This window comes from Sitophilus oryzae, unplaced genomic scaffold (genome assembly GCF_002938485.1).
Source record: "Sitophilus oryzae breed Bouriz unplaced genomic scaffold, Soryzae_2.0 scaffold_158_pilon_pilon, whole genome shotgun sequence".
Classification (NCBI taxonomy): Eukaryota; Metazoa; Arthropoda; class Insecta; order Coleoptera; family Curculionidae; genus Sitophilus; species Sitophilus oryzae.
Genome location: NW_022146269.1, coordinates 873561 through 899580, shown reverse-complemented (window position 1 = coordinate 899580; position 26020 = coordinate 873561). Strand labels below are relative to the sequence as shown.

The window sequence follows — 26020 nt, the reverse complement described above, 5'->3', positions numbered from 1 at the left end:
CTAAACATAGATAAATGTAAAGTTCTGTCTTTCACGCTTAAAAGAAGTCCGATTGTATTTCAGTACACATTGCAGTCTCAGGCATTGGATCGTGTTGATTTATTTAAAGACCTGGGTGTATACTTCGATGGTAAACTAAGTTTTAACATTCATGTACGCAATATCGCAAAATCTGCACATGCAAGAATTTTTGTAACATCCAGTCTCTCAATACTTTATACTTTGCTTATGTACGATCTAGGCTCGAGTACGGATGTATAATCTGGAACCCCTTCTATACTGAATATATTAATGCGTTCGAATGTGTCCAACGAAGATTTCTTAAATACCTAACCTTTAAAATCGATGGCACTTACCCTGCTCGGGGCTACGATAACAACTTACTATTGCAAAGGTTCCAGTGTCAAACTTTAACACAAAGACGAGCTTACCTATGTTTAATGTTTTTATTTAAATTGGTTAGGAATTTTATTAATTGCGAGACATTACTGAGTGATGTAAATAATCGAGTACCGTCAGTGACAACCAGAAATAGAGAATTTTTCTATCTACCTACAGCCTCCAACAATCTGTTGTTAAGACAACCACTCTACCATGTGTCACATTTTCAATGTATTTGGATATTTTTCATATGACACTTGTGCAGTACCGCTCGGAGATCGTAAGACGGCTTTATTTTTGAATTTTTTGTTACTTTCCTAATATATTCTACTTAATTCTTTTTGTATAAATTTGTTTGAATTTTTTAACTTCGTTTTTCTGTTATTTTATTTCCTATTCTTAGATTATTCTTTAGATTCTCTTAGATTGTTCCTTAACTTTATTTCATTATTTTCTGTTATATAAGTGTGACTGTAGTATAATATGTAATTCTTAGATATTATCTTGGCTTATCAATTTGTGTTTATTATATGTCTAATAAATGGGTAGTTATACCTGTTAGACTGTATGCTAAATAAATAATAAATAAATAAATAAATAAATAAAACCTTCAGATTTATATCTAAATTATAACTCTTTCAATTTTTTTGTGTCATGAGCGGGTTGTTTAAAAATAATTTTGTTATGTTTATTTATAATTAGCGAGGAGTGTCTCACTATTGGAATTATATGTACATTTTCTTGGCAGTCGCTGGCAGTCATTGGCAGTCTTCTGGCAGTCGCCTATAATAATTACATGGCAGTCATAGGCAGTCGCTTAGCAGTGGAAGGATATTTTGGCAGTACGTGTACATTTTTTACCCTAGTAGACACCCCTCGATAATTAGTTTTTATCTTTATAATTTGTTTTTATAAATAAAAATGAAACTAAATTATTTTTGTTTTTTCTTTATTTTTAACGAATTTCTTGTTTCAAATCATCTAAATGTTAAAATATATTTTTAGGACGGACCTTGTGAATGTAGAGATTAAAATAGAATCTCAGTTTTTAGCTTGTGTGTGTCCCCACTGCGATAAAGCGTTCAAAAGTGTGAAATTCCTCAGAAAACACTCAATCTGTCACACCGAAGAAAGACCTTTTAAGTGTCCAGTATGTAGCAAGGCGTTTAAAAGATCACACGAAGTTAAAAATCATGTAATGTCAATTCACCTGAAAAGCAAACAGTTTCTTTGTAACCAATGCGGAAGAATTTTCAAGACAAAGCATGGATTTTCAGATCATCTTAACAGGCACAAGAAACAATTTACACATATATGTCAGCATTGTGACAAAGGGTTTGTCACACGACAAGAATACGTAGCGCATATTTACAAAATTCACAATAATAACAGAGATATTTTGATCTGTTCTGTTTGTGGAAGAACTTGTGTGGATAAGGCCTCACTGTCCAGCCACCTGAAAACTCACGAAGAAGATTATCATGTGCTGAAATATTCCTGCGACAATTGTGGGAAACAGTTCGCTCAGAAACGAGGTTTAGATCATCATTACGTCAGAAAACATAAGAACGGCGGTCAGAAGTTTGTGTGTGATCTTTGCGGAAAGGAAATTAACTCCCAGAGAAGTTTAAGGGGGCACATGTTGATCCATCAAGGTGCAAAACCAATAAAATGTCCACATTGTGACAGGCGTTTTGCGTTGCAGAGCACGCTAAAACAGCATATTTTGATACATACTGGTGAAAGGCCACATAAGTGTCCGGATTGTGGTAAAGGTTTTACACAAAGAGGTTCGATGAAAGCCCATGTGAGGACGCACTCAGGAGAGTTGCCTTATACTTGTCATATTTGTTCTAACGCCTTTCGGGTAAAGGCCAAGCTTAATTATCATATGAACAATAAACATAGTAAAGATTAATTGTTTTTTTATTAATTTTTGCGAACTTTACATTATTAATGTGTATACCGGGTGGTGCATCGTCGCGTCAGTGAAAACAGGAAATCCCATGCAAATTTTTAACTGTCTAAATATTGGCTCCCCTATTAATTTTACAGCTCTCATATACATAAATATGTAGATTTTTCAAAGGTCTGCCTATGCTAAATACACATACCAAATATAAACAATTGTGCACAAGCCGATTTTAAATAATTAATCATGAAAAACTGCATCTTTTTTAAATTGAAACTGGGAATAATGCAAAACCAAGCAAATTTCAACATATTTACTTGTCAACCATAATACCTCCTATATCTGTTGTAAAAATATGTATAGTCGGTCCAACGAGAAGATCCTTGACAGTGATAGATGTGTCTGTCATTTTAATTTCAAAGTAGTTTATTTTATTTTACAAAGAAATAAGTTGGTACAACTGGACCGCATAGCAGGATATATTTAAAATTTGATCACAATTTGATTGACAAGATGACAAGTGATTACTTCAAAATATTGTGAAAAAAACTGTATAAAACTGAAAAAATGTAATCGAATTATTTTATTTAATAAAAACGGTATGTGTTAATACAAAACAAACAAAAACAAGACACTACATACCAAAAAAATATGAAAAAGAACTATTATTTACTTTCAAGCTTTATGAAACTACTCCGCATTTATGATTATATTTATCAATATAACTTATGTACAAATACAAATTTGTAATATTCCACAGGAATAAATAAAACAATATAGGTAAATAAAACAAACTATTTTATTAATAATAACACCTACCAAATTTTATACCTTAAAGGTTAATTAACTTTAATCTTAATTTTTTAAACCAGTACCTTTTGACATTATTTTTCTGCAAGTACTAAAAAAGCCATTATTTGCCTATCATTGTGATGTCGATATTTTACAGCTACTCAGTTTTAGTATGTTTAGTTTGATCCTTCTACCATATACGAGATGCACTTATCTACGACGAAATGGTATACAAACTTCTTTATCGATGGCAGCTTCATTGGTGTATATAAACTTTCTACCTGAGCAGCGAGTATAAACCATAAACTGTGCTCTGGGTCTACAGTTAATTTTCACTCGATTTTTCCTCCACTTGACTTCAAAAGACACAAAACACGTAATAATACGAATCAAAAATGCATCATCTTCCAAAACGCAGGGTATTTAACAAAAGTTGACACAAAATTCTAACCTATAATTTGGCAAGACTTTGACAAGCGTCAAAAATGACAAAAATCTAAAGACGAGTTCATACGCATCGGCGTCCGTTTGTCGTTCATCGTTCCGTCAAACCAATAAAATTGAAATACGATCTGTCATTTTTTAAATAAACCAATAAAACTGGTTAAAAACAACCAGACACGACGCATGACGGATTTATATTTAAACCCATCCATAGATAACTTAAAAATTATTAGAAACTTTTTTAGTAAAATAAATAGATTGATATGGGACGTCATCTGCTTTTCTTCTGTCATCGTCTGTCGAAATCTTACCTGAGAAAAAAAACAGAGTATATACCAGGTGCGACTCAAAAGTGACTCACCCCTTCAACTTTTATTTTTTCCGATAAAAAATCTAGATTTGGTATATTGATGTATGATATAAATTAGGATTAATTGATGGTATTCAATTGTTTTCGGTCATTTCCTGTTTCACCGGAAATGTCTACAACTTTTGATTTTTAAATGGCACCCTCCGTATTTTGTTACTTTATTCGATAAAAAATGACGCTCTGAATGGAATGACATATCATATTATGTCAACTTTCGAATATGGTTTATTTGAAATTGCAACATGCGATTCATAAAGACAATTTGACTCGAAATACCAAGCATGTGATACCAAATTATTCGTAAAAAAATGCTTTTTCCAAATATGCTAATGAGTCACCCTCGTTCCATTTGAATAAACTGAGATTGGTTAGGTTAGGTTAGGTTAGATTGTCACCGTAAAGCAGAGATTTTGGTATGCGGTTTTCTTGCATTCTGCATATGTGACCAGCCCATCTTAAGCGGGATTTTGTAACCAAGACTTCAATACTCATTCTTTCATACTCATACAGTTCTTCTCCGATTTTTATAGCATTGCTGTTATCTTCCGGGGGAGTTCACATGCTTTTTGTTTTGTCGGATGTTCAGCTTAAGACCCAAAGCCTCGTATGCCCAGGTATATGTGTTTATCATTTCTTGTAATTGTTTGCAACTAGAGCGCAGGCATCAGCGTGATTAAAAATTAGTGCTCAATGATTAAAAAAGTAGTGTTTTTAACACAGCCATGGCACTCTAGATTGAAATTTAAAATACAATCTTGTCTTAAGCGGAAATGTCAAAAGTTGACATATGCTATGTCATTATATTCAGAGTGTCATTTTCTATCAAATAAAATAAAAAAATACCGAGGGTGTCATAAAAATTCAAAGTTGTAGTCATTTCCGATGAAACAGGAAGTGGCCGAAAATAATTCAATACGTCCAATCAATCCTTATTTACGTCATATACTAATATACCAAATTTCGTTTTTTATCTGAAAAAAATAAAAAAGTTATAAGGTTAAAGTTATACACTTTTGAGACGCACCCGGTATATACAAATGCCCGTTAAGGAGTTGAAAATCGGTATACTTTCTTATAATTCAAAATATTTTATTTTATTTTAACAGTCAATAATTCTGTATGTAATTCTTATAAGTTTTAAGATTTTGTATTTTGTTTTTGTTATTTTACATATTATAGTTTTTGAATAAACTTTTACCTTTTTTGCGTTCTTTGCTTTTGTAAATGTTATTTGGTGTTGTTTACAATGTACTAATTAGTAAGACAGTTTCTCTTTAAGGGCATTTGATATCGAAAAATACGAAGAGCCGTTAAAAGGCGAAGAGACTAATATAATAGGAGACAATACTACAACCACAGAATACGATTTAAAAAAACTCAATTTGTTGCATTGTGCTCAATGTCAAAAAAGTTTTCGTTCGAGAAAACATTTAAACGGCCACATAAAAAGCGTTCACACTTCTGAAAGACGATACCAATGCCTCAAATGTCCCAAGAGCTTCAAATGCAACAACGGTTTGAATCAGCATCAGAAATCGCACAATCCGATGAATAAAGTCCAGTGCGACATCTGCTTGAAATTATTGTCGAGTAAATTGTCTTTGGATCTTCACATGAAGAGGCACAACAAAGAATACGTCACGAAATGCGAACAGTGCAATACAAAATTCATTTCGAAAAGCGAATTTAAGGTTCACATGGACGGTAAACACGACAAATCATTTCTTTGTATGGAGTGTGGTAAGAGATACGCCAGCAAACATTCTTTGGAGTACCATATGCAAAGTCACGATCCCAATTTCAAGAAAATCGTATACAAGTGCGACCAGTGCGAACGGGTCTTCGACACGCAAAGAAACAAGAAGAGGCATTTTTTGAAATGGCACCGAGATGGAGCTCGCCAAGAATTTATTTGCGATCTGTGTGGAAAAGTACTGATGAATCAGGAAGGATTCAAAATCCACATATTGGGACACAACGGTGCCAAACCGTTCAAGTGCGAACACTGCGGGAAGAAGTTTTTGAGAAAGAACACGTTAAAGTGGCACAAACATACTCACACCGGTGAAAAACCCTACCAATGTAAAATATGCAGCCAGGGTTTTACTCAGCCTAGTCCTCTGAAAAGACATGTTATAACTATGCACTCCAGTGAAAAGCCATTTTCTTGTAATATTTGCAGTGCCGGGTTCATTAATCAGAACTTATTTGATAAGCATAATAAAGAAAAACACTTTCGACATTATTAAATACTTTGTAAAACAATTATCTTTTTTTTCTCAATTTAATTGTAGTTTTTTCCTGGATTTCTGATAAAATTATTTAATTTTATATTATTTAGTACCTACTAATTTGGATGAAAACCAGTGGCTTATGCATGGGGAGCCTTAAATAAGTAAAAATATTTTCAGGACTGATATATCTCGATAAAAGAAACAGTTTTTCTCTTTACCGTTTTTCATATAAGTTCAATATTACCGAGTTATTTTAAAAGCGTTCACAGAGAGCGTTTCTGAGATCGAAATATACTACCTCTAAAAATAGTTGCTCATTTAAGACTCACCCTGTATAGGATCAATCAATTGTGAGCGAAACACAAGTCAATAAGCTCAATTCAGGCAAAATTCAACAGTCACAAGCACAATTTTGCAATGTTACATCCTTATTTCCTAGATTTGTAAAAACATAATTTATTTCAAATGTTATATTTATATGTACAGTCATAATAATATACTCAAAGAAGTCTTTAGACTTTTAGCTGTATAAATAAGTTCTGTATATCTATAAATATTTATAAATAATATATTGTTTATGATACGCAATTATTAATTTATTTTGCAGTTATAAATTTACAAAATATATTTACTAATTATATTTTATTCAGTTTTTTTTTCACTCTGTATCTTGTAAAAATATTTTTAAATTGTAGCTCTAATGGTCCTTCAAGGAACCCAAAACTTACAATTTGCCAAAATCTAATCGCTTAGCTACAACACTCCGTGTCGTATGTGGTGAACAACCCTGTATAACCCAAAAAAGTGTCCAAAATCTTTTCCAAAAAAGATTTTTTGCTAAAATTCTGAGATCCACTGCATCTTTTCTGGATTATCTTTTTTTGTAAATTTAATCTATTACCTATGTTGCCAAATTATCAAGAAATTATGTTTTTAAGTAGAAACTAAATAAAAATCCAAATTTTCCAAAAAAAATCGCCAAAAACCCTCATAATCGTGTTTCTGAGGTCGAAATATACTACCCCTAAATATTTGCACTTTATTAAGACTCACCCTGTATAGGGTCAATCAATTGTGAGCGAAACACACAGTCAACAAGCTCAATTTTGCAATGTTACATCTTTTCTTCGTCTATTTCCTAGATTTTTAAAAACGTCATTTATTTCAAATGTTATATTTTTATGTATGGTCATAATAATATAATCAAAGAAGTCTTTGGACTTTTAGCTGTATAAATAAGCTTTCTATATCTGTAAATATTTATACATAATATATTGTTTTTAATACGCAATTATTGATTTATTTTGCAGTCATAAAGTTACAAAATATATTTACTGATTTTATTTTATTCAGTTTGTTTGTTTTTGATTGATTTCTTTATTATCAACTTAGGGTAATTTAATACAAAAGCCAAAGCAATAAGACTCTAAGTCTCGGTCTCAACATTTAATATGACAAAGTTAAATTGTTACACGTGTTTCGCTCATACGAGCATCATCAGACAAATTTACAGAAAAGGTCACACCACACACGTTTACATCTTACATCTTACATTTGTACAACACTGTTGGTGTTGTACAAATGTAAGCTGTTGGACCTTTTCTGTAGATTTGTCTGATGATGCTCGAATGAGCGAAACACGTGTAACAATTTAACTTTGTCATATTAAATGTTGAGACCGAGACTTAGGCCCGTATTTATAGTCGCGTCTCGGGACACCAAAACGGTCTTGGGCTCTTGAGAGCGCAAACCACAGAATACACGAGCAAACGTCATTTTGGAGATTGCGATTTTCATTTTGGAGATTGTCATTTTGGATAGTTTATGTGATCTGTGGATAGTTTCTTATTTCTTAACCTAACTTTTTTAGTAAACAAAAAACAAAGTAAATCCCTTGTAAATCCGTTTTATCTCATTAAACAGTTTCGAATATGTTAGAAGAGTTTGAGAATATTTTGGTCCATGTGGACGAAGAAAATCGTCTTCGAGTTCCAAAAAGATATATACGGGATGCAGGAAATCCAATAGAAATGTTTAGCGAGGGGGGATTTATGCCGATTAGGTTTAATAAGGCTACAATTACAGAAACTATTTTACCTCTTATAAATTGAAGACTTGCAAAAACCTACCAATCGTGGTTTACCCATTCTCCCCGTTATTCAATTACTAATTTGTTTACAGTTTTATGCGACTTGTAATTTTCAGATGGTAAATGGAGACTTGCGTGGTGTTAGCCAACCTACAATAAGCCAGATAATCAAGAATAATGCAATAATGTGGAAGTATTTCAAAATTGCAAAAGTTTTTTTAGTCTAAATATTCAGGTCCCAAAAGGGAAATTATGGATATTATAGTTGGATATCCAGGGTCAAGTCATGATAGTGGTATATTCGATCGAAGTAATTTAAGAATGCTAACGGAAAGGCGTGATATTCCTGATTTACTTTTTGGAGACAATGCATATACACGTAGGCCATTTCTATTGACTCCTGTTCTACTTCTAGGTAATCAACAAGAAACCAGGTATAACTTTGCCCATAGAAGAACGCGAAATGTTGAAAGGCTATTTGGGACTTGGAAAAAACGTCGTCCATGTATCCGAGGTTTACAAAACAACTGTTGCTATTATTTGTGCAACAGCTGTTCTTCATAATATTGGTTTAAGATGCTAATTTACACATTCCAATTATAAATAAAAAGGAAGAGGGTTACTTTCACGGAATAACCGTGAGAATGGGTAGACCACGATTGGTAGGTTTTTGCAAGTCTTCAATTTATAAGAGGTAAAATAGTTTCTGTAATTGCAGCCTTGTTAAACCTATATCGGCATAAATCCCCCCTCGCTAAACATTTCTATTGGATTTCCTGCATCCCGTATATATCTTTTTGGAACTCGAAGACGACTTTCTTCTTCCACATGGTCCAAAATATCCTCAAACTCTTCTAACATATTCAAAACTGTTTAATCAGACAAAACGGATTTACAAGGGATTTACTTTGTTTACTAAAAAAGTTAGGTTAAGAAACTATCCACAGATCACATAAACTATCCAAAATGACAATCTCCAAAATGAAAATCGCAATCTCCAAAATGACGTTTGCTCGTGTATTCTGTGGATTGCGCTCTCAAGAGCCCAAGACCGTCTTGGCGTCTCGAGACGCAACTATAAATACGGGCCTTATTGCTTTGACTTTTGTATTCCAAACCAGGTCTCTTTAGGATCAATGGACACCTTTTTTAAATTAGGGTAATTTGCTTTTAATGTATATTATTATTCGTATATGCTTGTTAAACGGCCTCTACACTATTCACGAACTCAGCCGAAGTAGGTCAAGTTTGAATAGTGAGGAAGGTTATTTCGTGTTGCCTCATCTAACTTGGTCTTGTCTCGGTATATTTTCATTAGATGAGGAAACACGCCATATCTCTATTCACTATTCGACTTGGACTTACTTCGGGTTACTTCGCGAGTAGTGTAGAGACGGTAAATGAATAAAATATATTTTACTTAAGGGGCTATGGGTTGTCTGTGATGTGCATGTGCTGTTTTTTAAACCTGCTGTAAGTATTCATTTTAGCTTAAATTTAAACCATATTTTACTACTTATATACATATTACTACCATAATAGAATGCATTTATATAGCCCTTTAATGTTTCAAAGCCAATATGATCGAAAAAAATCTCGTCAGAGATGGCTTGGAAATAGACTGCTGTCATTATCGAAAATTAGACCTCTGTCGCACTTCTATGTAAAATTATATGAGGAATGTCATCGATTGTTCGTGTGTATAATTTCCAAACTAACTGGACGTCGTTTTTTTTTTCTATCATACGCTATTTATTATAGATTTTTCTCTACCGAGTGGCGCATCGTTGTTTCAAACATAGGAAATCCCATACATTTTGAACTGTCCAAATATTGGCTCCCCTTTTAATTTTACAAAATTTGAACGATTTTTAACAAGCCGATTTTAATTAAGTTAAGGAAAATTGCATCTATTTTTAAATTTAAACTAAACAGGTAACAACGCAAAACCAGGCAAATGTCTACATACCTACCATAAGTTGTCAACCTATGATTTTATCATTGTCAAAATGTAATTTCTTGTGCTATCTAAACTACTACGTAATAGTACCTACGGTTATTGTTCCCGAAATTAATTTTGTAATTTAAAACTTGTTTAAATTAGATAAAAGCTCACGCACTACAAGAACTGTATAGAAAATACAATTTGACATTCACAAAATCATACGATGACAACTCATATTTCCATTGTTACCTGTTCAGTTTCAATTTAATAATAATAATAAATAACGCTTTATTGTACAAAAAGCCAAAATAGCTTCATCAACAAAGCATTTACAAAACAAACAAAGGCACAAAAAATATACAAATAATAAAAAATATCATACAATACAAATCATACAATTCAAAAAAAATTACGTCATTAAAATTACTACATTAATACATTGACATTGCAGAACACAAAAAAGGCGTATCAATAAAATTTTACAATAGGAAAATTGTAAATGGATATAATCATTTAAGAGTCATAAAATATTAAGTACTAGACTTTTAACTAGTTTGTGAGATGACCAAAATTTTAAAATTCAAAATTGTTCATGATTAAACATCAACAAAAAAAGTCGTTTACCGCATATAGGGCTCTCTCCAGTAAGTATGATTTCAGAGCTTTGCGAAATGCGAGAAAGAATGAAAGCGACTTGATATTCAAAGGCAGATGGTTGTACATTTTTGGCATTTGGTACAGTATTGAGCCTTTAACTAGTTCTGAGCACGGGGTTGGCAGATAAAGATCGTGCTCCGCATTCCTAAGTGAATAGCTGTGAGATGACTTTTTGGGAATAGCAGATATTATGTGCTTGCGGATTAAGCAAACGGATTCAAAAATGAATAAAGAAGGAAGAGTCGATATGTTGAATTTTTAAAATAATAGATGCAAGTTTCCTTAAATTTGCCATGTATCTTCAGCTATGCGTATGCCGAATTTAAAAAAAACTACTTACAACAGGATAGCCAATATTAGGACAGTTCGAAATTTGCATGCGATATCCTATGTTAAGAAGATATCAGTAGTATTTACGATAACTTAGGTACTCTTGATAAAGTTAGAACAAGGCGAAACATATTTATAGAGAAAAATCTATAATTAATATTTGAGACATAAAACGGTATATAAAAAGGTGTATTCTTAAAAACCTGTATTAAACATATTACTTTGAATTATACACGATACTTAAGGTTTTTATGCGTTAGTTCTAATTTCTTTTAATTTGTAGATTAATAAAAATAGAAATAAAAGAAGAGAAGCTAGAGGGGCGTCGAAAATCCAGCAAGGCAAAGAAAATTCGAGAAAAACTGGAACTATGTTGTCCGTTATGTCCGAAAACTCTTAGAGATAACTGGCATCTGAAAAAGCACCTTTTAATTCACACGGATGAAAGGCCGTACCTTTGTACCAAGTGCAGGAAATCGTTTAAGACCGACTCTCAGTTGAAGAACCACGACATTCGTATGCACGGTGAACAAATGCTGTTCGATTGTGAATTTTGTACGGCTAAATTGAAGTCAAAGGGATCCTGGATCATACACAGGAGACGACATCTGAAGGAATACATTGCCAAATGCGAAGAGTGCAATGTAGGATTTGTCACTAATCAGGAATATATAAATCATGTGGGCTCAAAACACGGCTGCAGCAATCATATGTGTAATATATGTGGAAGAACCTGTTATGACAAAGCTGCTCTTCAAAGTAAGTGGTGATGAGCGAATGCAAGATCAAGACCTAATCTGGCCGTCTACTAGTAGTCTTGGTCTTGATCTTGCAGGGTCTTACCGCAAGACTCTTCCAAGTCTTGCACTTTTTAATGGATTTTTACTAAAGGCACTTTCTACGTGCAATATCTTTAAATAAATAATATTTTAAGTAATTTGATGCAGATTAAATTTCTTCAAGAAAGAAGCAATATTCGTCCGATGAAAATTTTTATTTTTAAATATACAGGGTGGTCCTAATTTAAATCGAGAAACTTGCGATAGATTAGATTAGATTTTTACAAATTCTTAGTTTTGGGTTCGTTGAAGGACTATTAGAGCTACAATTTAAAAATATTTTCACAAGATACAGAGTGTCCCAAATAAATAAAAAAAAATATTATAGGTTTATTTTTTTAAATGTAACACCCGGTATATTATTCTATTTTTGGATTCTACGATTGAAATAAAGGTAAACTTGATTAAGGCTTGACTTAAACCTTACCGTTATTGAAATATCTTCAATTTTATGAAATTGCAGTTAAAACTTCATTTCTCCTAGGGTATCGAAGGTTTTAATACTAAATATTTGCTGAAGTTTATTTATTGATCAGATATTGTGTTGAAACAATAAACAAAATACTACCTTATACAGAGTGTCTAAAAATTTATATTAAATAATTACTAGCTTTAAACGGCAATAACTTGTTTAATATAAATGGAACACCCCGTATATTTTATGAGAATCGAATGCACAATTTTATTGTCTATCAAATTGTGTAATGCCATTTTTTACCTACCATTTCAGGTTTTCGTAGAAAATGCATTTTCTTATAATTTAGACCTCATTTATCAATATACCCATGGAATATTGACATTTTAGATTAGTTTTAAAGATGTAACAATTTTTTAAAGAGTACAGACTAATATTGTCGATATAGTTCGTTTATTTCATTAAAAAATTAAAAAAAACCTGTTCAAGTATTTGTTAGAGGACCAAATAATATGATTCCCTTATTCAAACTACATTAATTGACTTTTTGCGTTGATTATTAATAATGGCTCAAAATACTAAAAAACTGAATTTTGTATGTGTATTAGACAGTACAACACCTTAAAATTTTTATTTAATTTTTTGACGAATGCTTATTTATAACAACAGAGACGTTCATTTTCATAACTTATTATTATATTGATTTTTCATTCAAATCCACATTTATTTAGAATAATTTATTAACTAACACAATTAAGTATGCAATTAATTAATATTTGGGGGGAAATAATGGTGTGATATATTTCCCCCCCATATTTATTTAATGGTATACTAACTCTTTTATAAAGATTTAAATAGTTTTCTTTTTATATACAAATGGGCTAGTAATATTATCGTTTTTAGCACCTGTATATTTTGTACATTTGTTGCTTTAAAAAATCTAAAATGTCAATATTCCATGGATATAGTGATAAATGAAGTTTAAATTATAAAAAAAATGCATTTTCTAGGAAAATTTGAAGAGATAGGAAAAAAATGGTATAATACAATTTGATAGACAATTAAATTGTGCATCTGATTCACGTAAAATATACAGGGTGTTCCATTTAAATTAAACAAGTTATTGCCGTTTAAAGCTAGTAATTATTTATTATACATTTTTGGACACTCTGTATAAGGTAGCACAATTTTTATTACTGCAACACAATATCTGTTCAATAAATAATCTTCAGTAAATATTTAGTATTAAAACCTTTCATACCTTTGGAGAAATAAAGCTTTAAATTTTTTACTGCAATTTCACAAAATTGAAAATATTTAAAAAACGGTAAGGTTTAAGTATGATAAACTTTAACCAAACTTACCTTTATTTTAATCGTAGAATCCAAAAATAGAATAATATACAGGATGTTCCATTTAAAAAAATACTATTCAAACTATTACATTTTTTACTTATTTGGGATACTCTGTATCTAAAATTATTTTTAAATTGTAGCTCTCATAGTCCTTTAATGAACCGAAAACTTACAATTTGTAAAAATCTAATCGTTTAGCTAGAATACTCCGTGTCGTATGTGGTGAACAACCCTGTATACCTACATCAAAATTTTAAGATGCTCGTTTATCGTGCCTGTGAGTGTAGCACCTGGTAAAAATTGTTAAAATAATAATAATCTGTAAAAATCTCTTGCAAAAGTCTTGCAGCAAGATCAATATCAAGACTGGACCCTGCAAGAATAATACTAAGGAAGGATTGGTTTTGGTCTTGCATTTACTCACCACTAACCGTAAGGAATAAAAAATAAATCATATACTTTGCGGATTTTAACTGTGATACTTAAATAGGAATATTCGGAATTTTAGGTCATATGGCTCGACACGCTGAAGGGTACAACGAAAATACGAACATCCGATGTAAGATTTGCGATAAAACTTTCCTTCAAGAACGGTACTTACGACAACATTTCCAACGAGTGCACGAAAACGGCGGCCAACGTTTTATTTGCGATTTGTGCGGCAAAAAAGTCAATTCAAAACGTTCCTTGAGAGATCACATGTACATTCACCAAGGCATAAAACCTTTGGAATGTAAACAGTGCGGCAAAACCTTTGGATTGAGAACGACATTGAAACTTCACATAAGAACCCATACTGGCCAAAGGCCTTACCAGTGTACTGTTTGCGGTAGGTCGTTCACACAAAGGACTCCATTGACTGTTCACATGAGGCATCACACGGGCGAAAAACCGTACGAGTGCGAAATTTGTCATAATAAATTTGTTAGTAGGGGTTGTCTCAATTCTCACATTAAAAAGAATCACGGAACGATAAGTTGAAAATAATTGTTAACAAAATATAAAAAAAATATTGTGATAATAAATTATATGTATATTAGTCTTAATATGTATGAAAGAATATATACGGTGCTCTATATAAGAATGTAGAGTAGAGTGAGTAGGGGGGGGGTGTTAATCACCCCATCTTGAAGACGTATTGTGTCCCTCTTTCCAGAGTTATAGCTCATAGCTCATCATACAGTCGTCATACATCCTGTTGTAGGGGAGACAGGATGAATGTGAACCCTCCTCTGACAACAGATCTTCATCCTCCGAGGAGTGGGCATCTATCTCCTACGAGGGTATACAGTATACACCCTTCCACGGTTGGGGTTTAGCCCTCCGTGCCCTTCACAGTCGAGGAGCTTGTCTCCGGCTGAGGTAACCGTGAAGTGGAGGCTGGAGGATATGTCTCCATTTTTCCACCTCTTTAACTTGGTCTCTCCTTGACCTGATACCGGTATTGTCCCGAATGAATAATAGAGGATATATCCTTCTTTCTCTATTGCCTCCTTGGATTTTTTTAAGAATAGCGAATGATGTTTCACACCCAAAAAATGATGCTTGTATTTTTACACACACATAATCATGCAAACTGGCACCCAAGACCAGAAATGCCGACCCTTAGTATAACTTTTTTTCATATCTTTGACAACAACCACGATATAGGACTTCCTCGCACTAATGGGTCACCCTGTATTTCGAAACATGATGTTAAGTTTCAGCAAAGCGCAAATTTTCTCTAATTAAATCATTTCTGTATCTCTTCTGGTTTACGAGTTCCCTGTAATGTATATGGGACACCGTGTATTTTTCTATTGAATGCACTACTTTATGATAGAGAATGATCCAGTATTTGTAAAAACCTTAAGGCTGCCATTCACTAGGCGATAAACGAGCAATTCGATCGAGTGATATAGTCGCTTTCGATTAAATTGTCGAAAGATATCCAGGTTATTGCATCATTTCAATCAAATTGAAAGCGATATTGTGGTTGCCAAGCAATCTTTTGATTTACAGTGCGGAAGGTGAATCGGGTTGCGATTGCCAGCAATTTAAAGAGGTTGTACGAGGATCGCCCAATCAATGGACGTCGGCAACCAGATTGCTCAACTATTTTTATTATTTAGTACGTGAACAAGAGAGTGTCGGAAATTCTCGATTAATTTCCAGAAAAATTGATTGACAATCAAATTGCTTGAATGTCGCCTTATAAAAGGTCCGTTCCAAGCAACCAAATTTTCAAGAAATTTAGAAGCAATGTTATCGCTCAACTTGGTTGCTACAAAATCGTCCAGTGAATGGGGGCCTTTAATATCAGGTTTCTGATTCGACAGCTTCACTCCAGTTTTTTTAAATATATGGTCAATTGTAGCCCAGGGAAAAATCATGAATTATTCTATTTTAAATCATGAATTAAAACTTTAAACTTTTATTTTTATGGATATAAAGGATGATTCAAATACAGTGTGTCAATTTTAAAACTTCCCACCCTTAATATCTTTTTTGCAGTTAAAAATATGAAAAATCGAAAAAACACGTCAATTTTATTAGTAAGGGGGACACTTTAAATTACTATTTTTGGCCTTTTTCTTTCAAACCCTTAGGGGGGTAGATGTCACCCTTGCAATCTTAAATGGGAATGGGGGTCAAGTGGCACATCGTTTTAAAGGGCATTTAATTCTCTTTTCAGTGGTATCCTACTTTGTTGCTTTTTGTCCAGATATTTCCGAATAATCGCGTTTCAAAGTGACAGAAACAATAAAACATACCTGCATTGAGATTTTGGTTTTCAGGCTAGTGTTTAGGGGTTAAGATTAGGGGTAACAAGGATGTAACCATTACATTTCTCTAGGGGGTCGAAATTCGAAATACTAATAAACAAAAAATCATCATAAACATTAAAGTTTCCTTTCTCAAATTCGAATGAGTTGCAACCTCTAATCAGTTTTTGTTAACATTCCAGCAGGACGGTGCTATAGCTCATTATTTTTTTGCGGTCCGACAGTGGTTAAACGAGAGATTTCCGGGTACATATATTGGCAGAAGGAGACCAATTGAATGGCTTTCAAGATCACTTAGACTTTTGTTTTTTGGGGGGACATCTTAACTCCATTGTTTATAAAACACAATCTACTAATTGATGATCTACTAATTGATGATCTTAAATTACAGCAGAATGCCAGTCAAATCCCATGTGCCAGTCAAATCCCAGAGGTGTCTTTCCAATTTTTCATATTTTTAACTACAAGAAAGATATTAAGGGTGGGAAGTTCTAAAATTGACACACTGTATATTTTTACAATAAAGTTTTCATTTTCTTACTGGTTTGCAGTATATTTTTGCATTTATATTATTTACCATTAAATTTCTTTTATAAAAATATCATCATAACCTATTATTTTTTTTTAAAACTATTTAGCATTTCATTAAAAAATACACAATTTTTGTTTGAAACTATGTTTGAATCGGGATGTGGTATGGGCTTTACTGGCTTTACTTTATAAAAAAAATCGGACTGAAGATCTCAAACCAAAATCCTGACAGAGTTTTTTCAGAACGCTCTCACTGGGTTACCTTTTATGGTGTATGTAGCTTTTATTTTAGATTTACAAAAAACTGAGTGGTACAAGGTACAATTTGTATTGTTATGTAAGTTATTGTACAAATGGTAAAATATTTAGTGTCTATGAATTTTTATCATGATAACAGCCTTAAAACGGCCCACACATTATACGATTTATCGTACTGCAGGTTGTACAACACAAATTTGATTCGACCGTTTGAACGACATATCGGACGCGCTATTGTCCACAAACTTAAACTACAACGGGCCACACATTAATACGATTCGTCGTACTACATGTCGTACGACAAGTTGATACAACCTCTGGAACGACAGATCGGATCCGCGTTTATTCACTAACTAAAACTACCATTTGATGTTATCACCAACAAGTAGTAGTTGTATTTTCCAGTCATTTTGAATTCTATTGTGTTCAACGTCAACATGACATCGAATTTATCAAAAAGGACTCAAGATGCAATTTTGTTAGTTTTGTTAGACAAAGACGAAGAACAGCCCAAAAAAAGAAGAAAATGGTGCAAAAATTGGTTACAAAAACGACAACTGTACTCTCATATGAACCTTTTACGTGAAATTTCTGCTAATGAACCAGTCGATTTTAAGAACTACTTACGAATGGACGAAGACACTTTTAACATCCCACAAACAAGGTTGATTATGATAAATTTCTATAAATGCCGCCCAAAACTTCTGGTTGGTATCCATTTTTAAGAGATTGTTTAACCATGTGCAACGAAAAATGTAAACGATCTGTCTGCGACACATAGGGTTTACAAACAAACCATCAAATCTATCGTATATACTACTGCGTTGTACTACAGATTTTCTGCATGCCATACTTCCGTACGATACGACTTTGTCTTACTACAAGTAGTACTACAAAGCCACTAACTATCCAACCATTGATCCAACGGTCGAAACGATTTGATGTTGTACAACTTGTAGTACGATAAATCGTATAATCTGTGGCCCGTTTTAATCACATGGTATTTATCGGAGGAGCGTATATTTAAATATAAAATCTATTTGATATGTCTGTTTAATGATATATCGCTGATTGAAAAAATAAGAGGATGCACAACCTTATGGGAGATTTCGTGGCACAAAACCTGTCCGAGATATACAGGGTGGGCCACTGAAAACTTACAATGGTTATAATTTTTAAACCAAAAAAGATATCAAAAAAATAAAAAATACCGTTTCTATAATATCGAATGAGAATACATATGACGTTTTTTTAACCAGTACGACCTACCCCTAAGGCGGCACCCCTACTCACTCGAAAATCTTAAATAGCAACACCCCACTTGTGGCGCCTTTTGGAAAGCCCATGAAAAATGCTAAACGATAATCATAAAATTTTAGGGTGAAATTGAAAACCACCCCTTACACGAAAAATTAGGTGGACATAAAAATGAAAAAAGTGATTTTTTCAGCATGTTACAAATTAGGACCCAGAATTTTTAGAATTTAGAATGAGTGGGAGGGGGGTTAATCACTTCGACCTTACAGATCCATTGTGTCCCCCTTTCTTGAATCATAACTCATCATACAGTCCCAGGGCTTTGACAAAAGCCAGTATCTGGGACGGTTTTATAGAGGGTAGTTCTCCATCTCCAATATCAGTCGTACCAAAATTCATGGCACGAATGGTTGTCGTCTCGGCGCACTCAGTGATGAGGTGTACTGGTGTTTCCCCACCTTCCCCACAGAATCTGCATTCGCCGTTTCTTCTTAGTTTCAATCTACTGAGGTGTTCATTGAGGAGACAGTGTCCTGTTAAAAACCCCGTGACAATCCGAAGATTGTTCTTACTCAGATCCAGGAAGATCTGTGATTTTTCTTGATCATAACCCAGGACCCAGGTAAATGAGGCAAATGAGGTATTTTGCAAACCACCCCGACCCACTCCTAGGTGCCACCCCCTCACTTCTAATCTCAAGATAGCTATACCCTACTTGTGACACCTCTTTGGAATGCGTATAAAAAATGCTGAACGATTGTCATAAAAAAGAACAAAAAAGGAGCCAAAAATTAAAAAAAAATTGTCAAAACGTGTCAAAATCAATAGAATGAATTATTTTTGTATCCATGTACAATTGCGAGCAAAAAAAACTGGTACAGAGAAATTTATTATAACTCTTAATGAAGAGCTCATACACTTTCAGCAAGATGGAGCCCCTCCGCATTATTCTATTGTCACAAGGCGGTGGTTGGATAAATATTATCCAAGGCAATGGATTGGCAGAAGGGGCCGAATCGAGTGGCCGCCAAGGTCACCTGATCTCACTCCTTTAGACTTTTTCTTGTGGGGTTACACTAAATCCATAGTTTACAAGACAAAACCAGGTTCGTTGCAAGAATTGCGGCAGAGGAGAACTGAAGCATGTCGAAATATTCCGAGAGAGACTTTCCAAAAAGTGAGAGAAGAATTTGAAAATCGTTTGTATTTTTGTATGGAACAAAACGGCTGTCATTTTGAGCAATTGTTAAAATAAATTCTCATTTTAAATTTCTTTCAAATTGTCACACCTATATTTCTTATCACTACTTACCAGTAAGCAAGTTGAAGTCTGTATGACCATCGTTTAGCAATTTCAATTAGCTTTCCAAAGAAGTGTCACAAGTGGGGTATCGCTATCTTGAGATTAGAAGAGAGGGGGTGGCACCTAGGGGTGGGTTGGGGTGCTTTGAAAAATACCTCATTTGCCTCATTTAGCCGGGTCCCAAATTGTAATTCATGCTGAAAAAATCACCTTTTTCATTAATGTCCACCTAATTTTTCGTGTAAGGGCTAGTTTTTCAATTTCACCTAAAAAAACGTTATGATCATCGTTTAACATCGTTTATGGGATTTCATGGAAAAGGCACCACAAGTGGGGTGTTGCCATTTAAGATTTTCAAGTGAGTAGGGGTGCCGCCTAAGGGGTAGGTCGGGGTGGTTCAAAAAATACGTCATATCATATGTATTCCCCCTCGATATTATAGAAACAGAGACAGAGTGAGTGGTTATCGAAGACAGTGTTGCCAGAACTACTGATTAATCCGTACATTTACAGATTTTGGATACAGTACGTTAATAATTACGGATCTTCTATATCATGAAACAATTTAATGTAATATTGTATAATTAAACAAAGAACGCCGTCAGAATTGGATTAAAAATGACGATCGCTGTGTTATTTAATATGTAAAATATTAAATGGTAAATGGCAATAATTGTAATTTCCAAGCCAACTAAACGACTTTTTTTGATCATGATATATTTACTATATATTACAGTACCTATAAAAGAATTTTTATTTTTGTTTTGTTTATTCTATATTTAACACAAATAAAACGCGGGTTTTTCATCCAAAGATATTTTCGTCAAACGTATTGCAGATATTACACATTTTAATATGGCAACACTGTCGCTTTCAGTTTCACACCGTCTTCGATATGCCTTCGCTAGCCGAATTAGAGAAAATAAATATTTTATGTGTTGGCTACAGAACGATTGGTGTCTCCACCGTACAGCACTTGCGACGCAAGGGGAAATCAAATCAGCCTTGTCAGGAATTCGCTCATTAAGTTGCCTATCTTTCCAATTCTTTCAATCAACGTATATATTTTATTTTGTATTCATTGTTTACATTTTTTATTTTATTCAAGATAATTTCATTATTTTAAATGAAATGTTGTTGGTATCTTATTTGGATATTATAATAAATATTATGGTTTTAATATGTCGTATATTTTTTTTCCTTAATTTTTCTAATATAATTACTTTCTGTGATAGCTATGAGTATTCTTCCGAAAATACAGAAAAGAGAAGAACAGTATAATAATAAATTAACTATTTACAAGAAGCGCGCAATAAAAAGACTGTAAAATAATCCAAGGCTTTTATTTCAAATATTAAATTGTCGACTCATAATATACCTAGTTTTAATATCAATAATGATCTTTTCCTTTTAGATCTCAAAGTATTATAGAGGACAATAATAAAGAAGATATGTTAAATTTGATTAATGGAATGAAAAGAGATAGTGACGATAGATTAGAGTTTTCATTTGAGGATTCCGATTCAACAGATTATGTCGACATAAAAATTACGAACGTTACGTTTTTCTGTCAACGCTGCGACGAACAGTTCAAAAGCGAGACTGAACTTCAATATCACACCGATAAAAAAGTCTGTAAGCTTTCTTCAGACAATATAAAAGGAAAGTACTGCAATATTTGCGATAAAAGATTCAAAGGCAACAAGTTCTTACGAATACACGTAAAAAAATTTCACGAGCGTCCAAAGATACGAATCACTTGCTGCACTAAAACTTATGTCAACGAAGAGAAATACGAGGCTCACAAGAAAAAATATCACAATGAACAACTTAACCGGTTACCCAACGGTTTATATCTGTGCAAATATTGTAGCAAAACGTTTCAATCCTTCCAGAGCATTACGGCTCACATCAACACCTACCACACGAAAGAGACTAGTTATTTGTGTAACATTTGCGGTAAGAAATTTTATTCTATAATAGTTTTACGCCACCATACTAAACGTCACGAGCAAGACGACGCAATGAAGATCAAGGTGGTGTTTGCCTGTCCTTTTTGTACCAGAGAATTCACCACGAGTGAATCTCTGGAAGCCCACATAACCACCTCGCACACCAAACATTACGACAGGATGGAAGATGGAAAGTTTAAGTGTAAACTTTGTGAAAAAACGTTCGTGGCTAGAATATCGATAGAGGATCACTTGGACGCCGCTCATCTGCAGAGCAAGATGTTTCTATGCGATCATTGCGGTAGGAATTTTTTTAATCAAAATTCCTTAAAAAGGCACGAGGTCTCGCACATAGAAGAGAGGAATTTCCAATGCTCGACCTGTTTCAAATTGTTTAAAAACGCGAATTCTCTGAAATCGCACCAAAATAAGAAACATCCATCTTTCTTTAAGAGTAAAACCCCGGAATCTTCTGAAAATACGGATAGTATTGATAATTTAAGAAGTATTATAGAGCCTTCAAGTGTGGAAAGTTCTTCCGAACTGACAGAAGATAGCGAAGAAATAGCTTTCGAACTCGATTTAACAAAGGACTTTTATGAGGCCGCAGCTCATAATTCGAAAGATGAAAATATTGAGGAGATAATTTTGTACGAAGTCCAACCTAGTTATTTTACTTAGTTTTAAGTAACACTTAACTTTAAGTTATATTTAAGCGATTTTACTCAGTTAGTTTTTTGGGTGATTCTCTGATAACTTAGTTTTACAACTCAAACTGTACAAAAATTAAAAATCTTTAAAATTTACTATGTTGGGTATTCTTCACTTAAAATGCCTATACCTCTGTGGCGGATTCATCTCTTCAAAAAAGTACAATGGGTATTTCGCCACTTGTACTGTAAGAAAAACAACAATATAAAAATAATAAAAGAATTAATCTGTAAAATAACTCTACTATATTTGATATCAATTAAACTTTTAGTTACTTAATCGAGGGTGCCATTTTTAAAATCATGTGTTGCCAACCATGGACATATTCGGCGCCGTGCTGACTAACTGGAATTTAAATTTCGCGGTGGGGATTCAGGTGGTAGCTCTCCTGTTGAAAATGTCAAGTTGCCACACTTATTTACCCAAGCAGCATTTGGACGTCGGGACAACGTTGTGTCACGCGACCAAACGTCGGGGCGCAACGTCGGCACAACCTCGTGCCAACCCTAGTGTGCACTAGTTTGGAGAATAATTTTTGAGTCGAAACGACGTTGGATACCTACGTTGGCTAGCAGCCTAATTTAGTACAAACTGCAACGTTGTTTAAAATCCTAATTCACAGAAACACAAAACTAATAATATGGCGTCTAAGTCGCGTTTTATCCTAAATTGGGATAATTATAGTAAAAATATTATTTTTATGATTTAGTTAGAGACATATGCCAGATGGCAGTAAAGGAAAACAAAACAAAAGTATTTAAGTGTGCAGCATGTTTGAAGATCGTAATTATTGAAACACTTTAACCGACTCTGTAACTCGTTACCCAAGGCAAAAAAGTTAAACGCAAACAACTTTATTGATAAATGTATTGTTTCTACTTTGAAATATACTAATGGGCCTTAAAATTAAAGAAGTTTAAAAAATTTCTTGATTTTTTTTAGTCAAATGAGAATAATTTATTCGCAGTCGAAAAAATTGTTTCCGCGTGTTTTTTAGGACCAAATATTTCAAATTAATGCATTCAAAAAGCAGGAATTGCTATTTTAGGAACGAAACATTTTCTTATTCAACAACATGGCGGCTTTCACTTTGTTGTTTTCGAGATTAAGATGGAGTAGTTCGAGTAGTCGCATACTGGACTAATAAAGTCGCAGTTCAGCCTTGACAGGTAGTATACTAGTCGCAAGATTGCCTAATTTAGTCATCCTCGAGTCTAGCTTGTGCCGCCCTCTATAATCTCAATAAACGAGGGAGTGGATGAAGTATCGGTAATATGTCGATGTATATTTAAATTTAGTTTTATATGTACCTTTCTTATGTCCCATTTTAATTAAGTTTTTTTTATAAAAACAAAAACAGCACTGAACTGTCTGACTGAACAGAACAATGAAGTGAAAATTTAAGATTTAAGGTTATGGTTCAATACAGTTGCAAAAAGGTAGAGGCTCGACGTCCTACCAACGTAAGAATAAGGAAATCTAAACACAACGTTGGAATTAGTAAAACAGACGACGTTTGCATAACGTTGGAATAGGAACTGAAAGTGACGTCGGAAAACTCTTTATTGCCCAACATTGTAACTACGTTGTCCTGATCACCTAAAGATCACTTAAGCAAAAAAGGTTACAAGACAACGTTTATTCAACGTCGCAGAAGCTTTTACTTTGTTGTAGTACTAGTTCAACGTCGGCACAACGTTACAACAACGTTTACATTTATTTTAATAGCCAAGGTACGGAGCTAACTATTTTTTGTAACTAATCCAACGTTGTGTTTAGTAAACATGTGGTCGCAAGTCGTGAAAATGCTGCTTGGATATTTATTTCCTGAGATTTTCATTTGTTTTTACACTTTAGTTTTGTATATTACGAGTTTTTGGTTTTAATGAATTGTGATGTGATGTTTTTAAGTTTAAAAAAGTTTACTAGCAGACGTTGCGGTCGAACATTGTTCTGTTTAGAACCTCTTTTAGTGCAAAGTGTACAAGATAGGTTAATAGCCGTAAAAAACTCATCGCAACTTTATTAGAATATTTTGAACGGGAAAGCGGTAGTAATGGCCCTTTATGTCCGTTCAGTTCTGTTGAGAAGGTGAGCATGAGCCTAACTAGCAATTTATCCTGGGGTGTGCTTGGGGGCTGGGTTTGAGCCCAGGGCGGGCCTAGGGCTTTTGTTTTTTTAAAAATGAAAAATAATTTTAAAAAACACATTTTTTGAATAAAACGTTTACATGAATTTCTCTATCAATAAATTTCATAGACTTGCTTATCAAACCGTGTACTTAAATACCTACAAATTAAAAAAAAAATTAACGCATCTTTTGAACACAACAAAATAATATTAACTAAACAAAACTGAAAAGCGTCATTTTTACTGCATCACAAGCAAATAAAAATTAATACGTAGCCAAGAGCCATAATTCAGGATTGCTCTGGGGGGCGCCCAGCAGTACCTGGGGGGGGGCGGCACCCCCGGGCTCCCCTGTAGTTACGCCAATGAAGGTGAGATGTATTGATGTAAATAATAACTGTTTATATATTTATAATTAATTAATTTTTTTCCTAAAATACTTTGAAAATAAATAAAAGTGGGCAACGGTGTGTCGGTCAAACTTGTGACTAAAAATTTATTTGGTATGAACTGTAGATCTGTAATTGTTTAATAAATCCTCATTTTAAATATTTATTTTTATTTATATATTTAGTTGTTAAGATTTAATTAATATTATCAAAATACTGTGCAGGATGGCTTTCCTCATATAAGAAGAAGAAATTAAATAGGATTATTTTTTATGCATTTTATTTGGACTATAGTATAAGTACTGTATGATCGAAAAAAGCGGCGTCTAGTTGACTTGGAAATGAATTGAATCAATGACATTCCCCATATACTTTTACATATGAAATGACACCGTTCTTCATTTTATAACCATCGCTGACGCCGTTTTTTTTTCGATAATTTTGTATATATGTAATATGCCTTTATAGGTAGTATTTTTAATGGTCAATAAAATGCATACGATCATTCGTTTAAGAATTTTCTTTTATAAAATTTGTAATATTAACGAGAATAAAAAGATATTTTTGTATCATTTTGGTTTATTATTTTTTACCCAGTCTTTGAGGTCAGGTTTTATTTGGTATAATTTGAATAAATTTCTATTATACAGGGTGGCCCATCGAAAACGTTACGCAAGGCGTAACGGCCAGGGTATTTCTTTTTTCAAAAAATCCAAAAACACGCCAATTTTGTTTGTGAGGGGGACAACTTTTGCCCCAAAAATGATTGCAAAATCTTCAACCCTTTAAGCGGGGCTGTCATCCCCCCACTTTTTTTAAATGGGTAGGGGATCAAGTGGCATCGCAATCAAACAATCAAAAGAGCTTTCTATTCTCTATATTTCCCCGCTTGGATTTTGAAAATCGGTCGAGTCATTGAGAAAATATGAAGGATTGAAATTTAAAAAGTTTATTTAAACAT

The 26020-nt window shown here is 33.4% G+C and overlaps 1 protein-coding gene across 5 annotated transcripts in view; it reads left to right on the top strand.

Annotated features, from left to right (window-relative positions):
- The window catches only part of LOC115879891 (oocyte zinc finger protein XlCOF6-like), a 596405-nt gene that overhangs the window by 533513 nt on the left and 36872 nt on the right, over positions 1–26020 (top strand). Inside the window, exons 5-6 of one of the 5 annotated variants that reach the window (XM_030896931.1) lie at positions 11438–11913; positions 14272–14759. The exons of 3 other annotated variants lie outside the window; for them this stretch is intronic. In XM_030896931.1, the coding sequence (XP_030752791.1) occupies positions 11438–11913; positions 14272–14744 (949 nt within the window). In that variant the 3' untranslated portion in view covers positions 14745–14759. Of the gene's footprint in view, positions 1–11437; positions 11914–14271; positions 14760–21291; positions 22636–26020 lie in introns of those variants that run through there. One more of the 5 variants, XM_030896925.1, reaches the window with a different exon arrangement.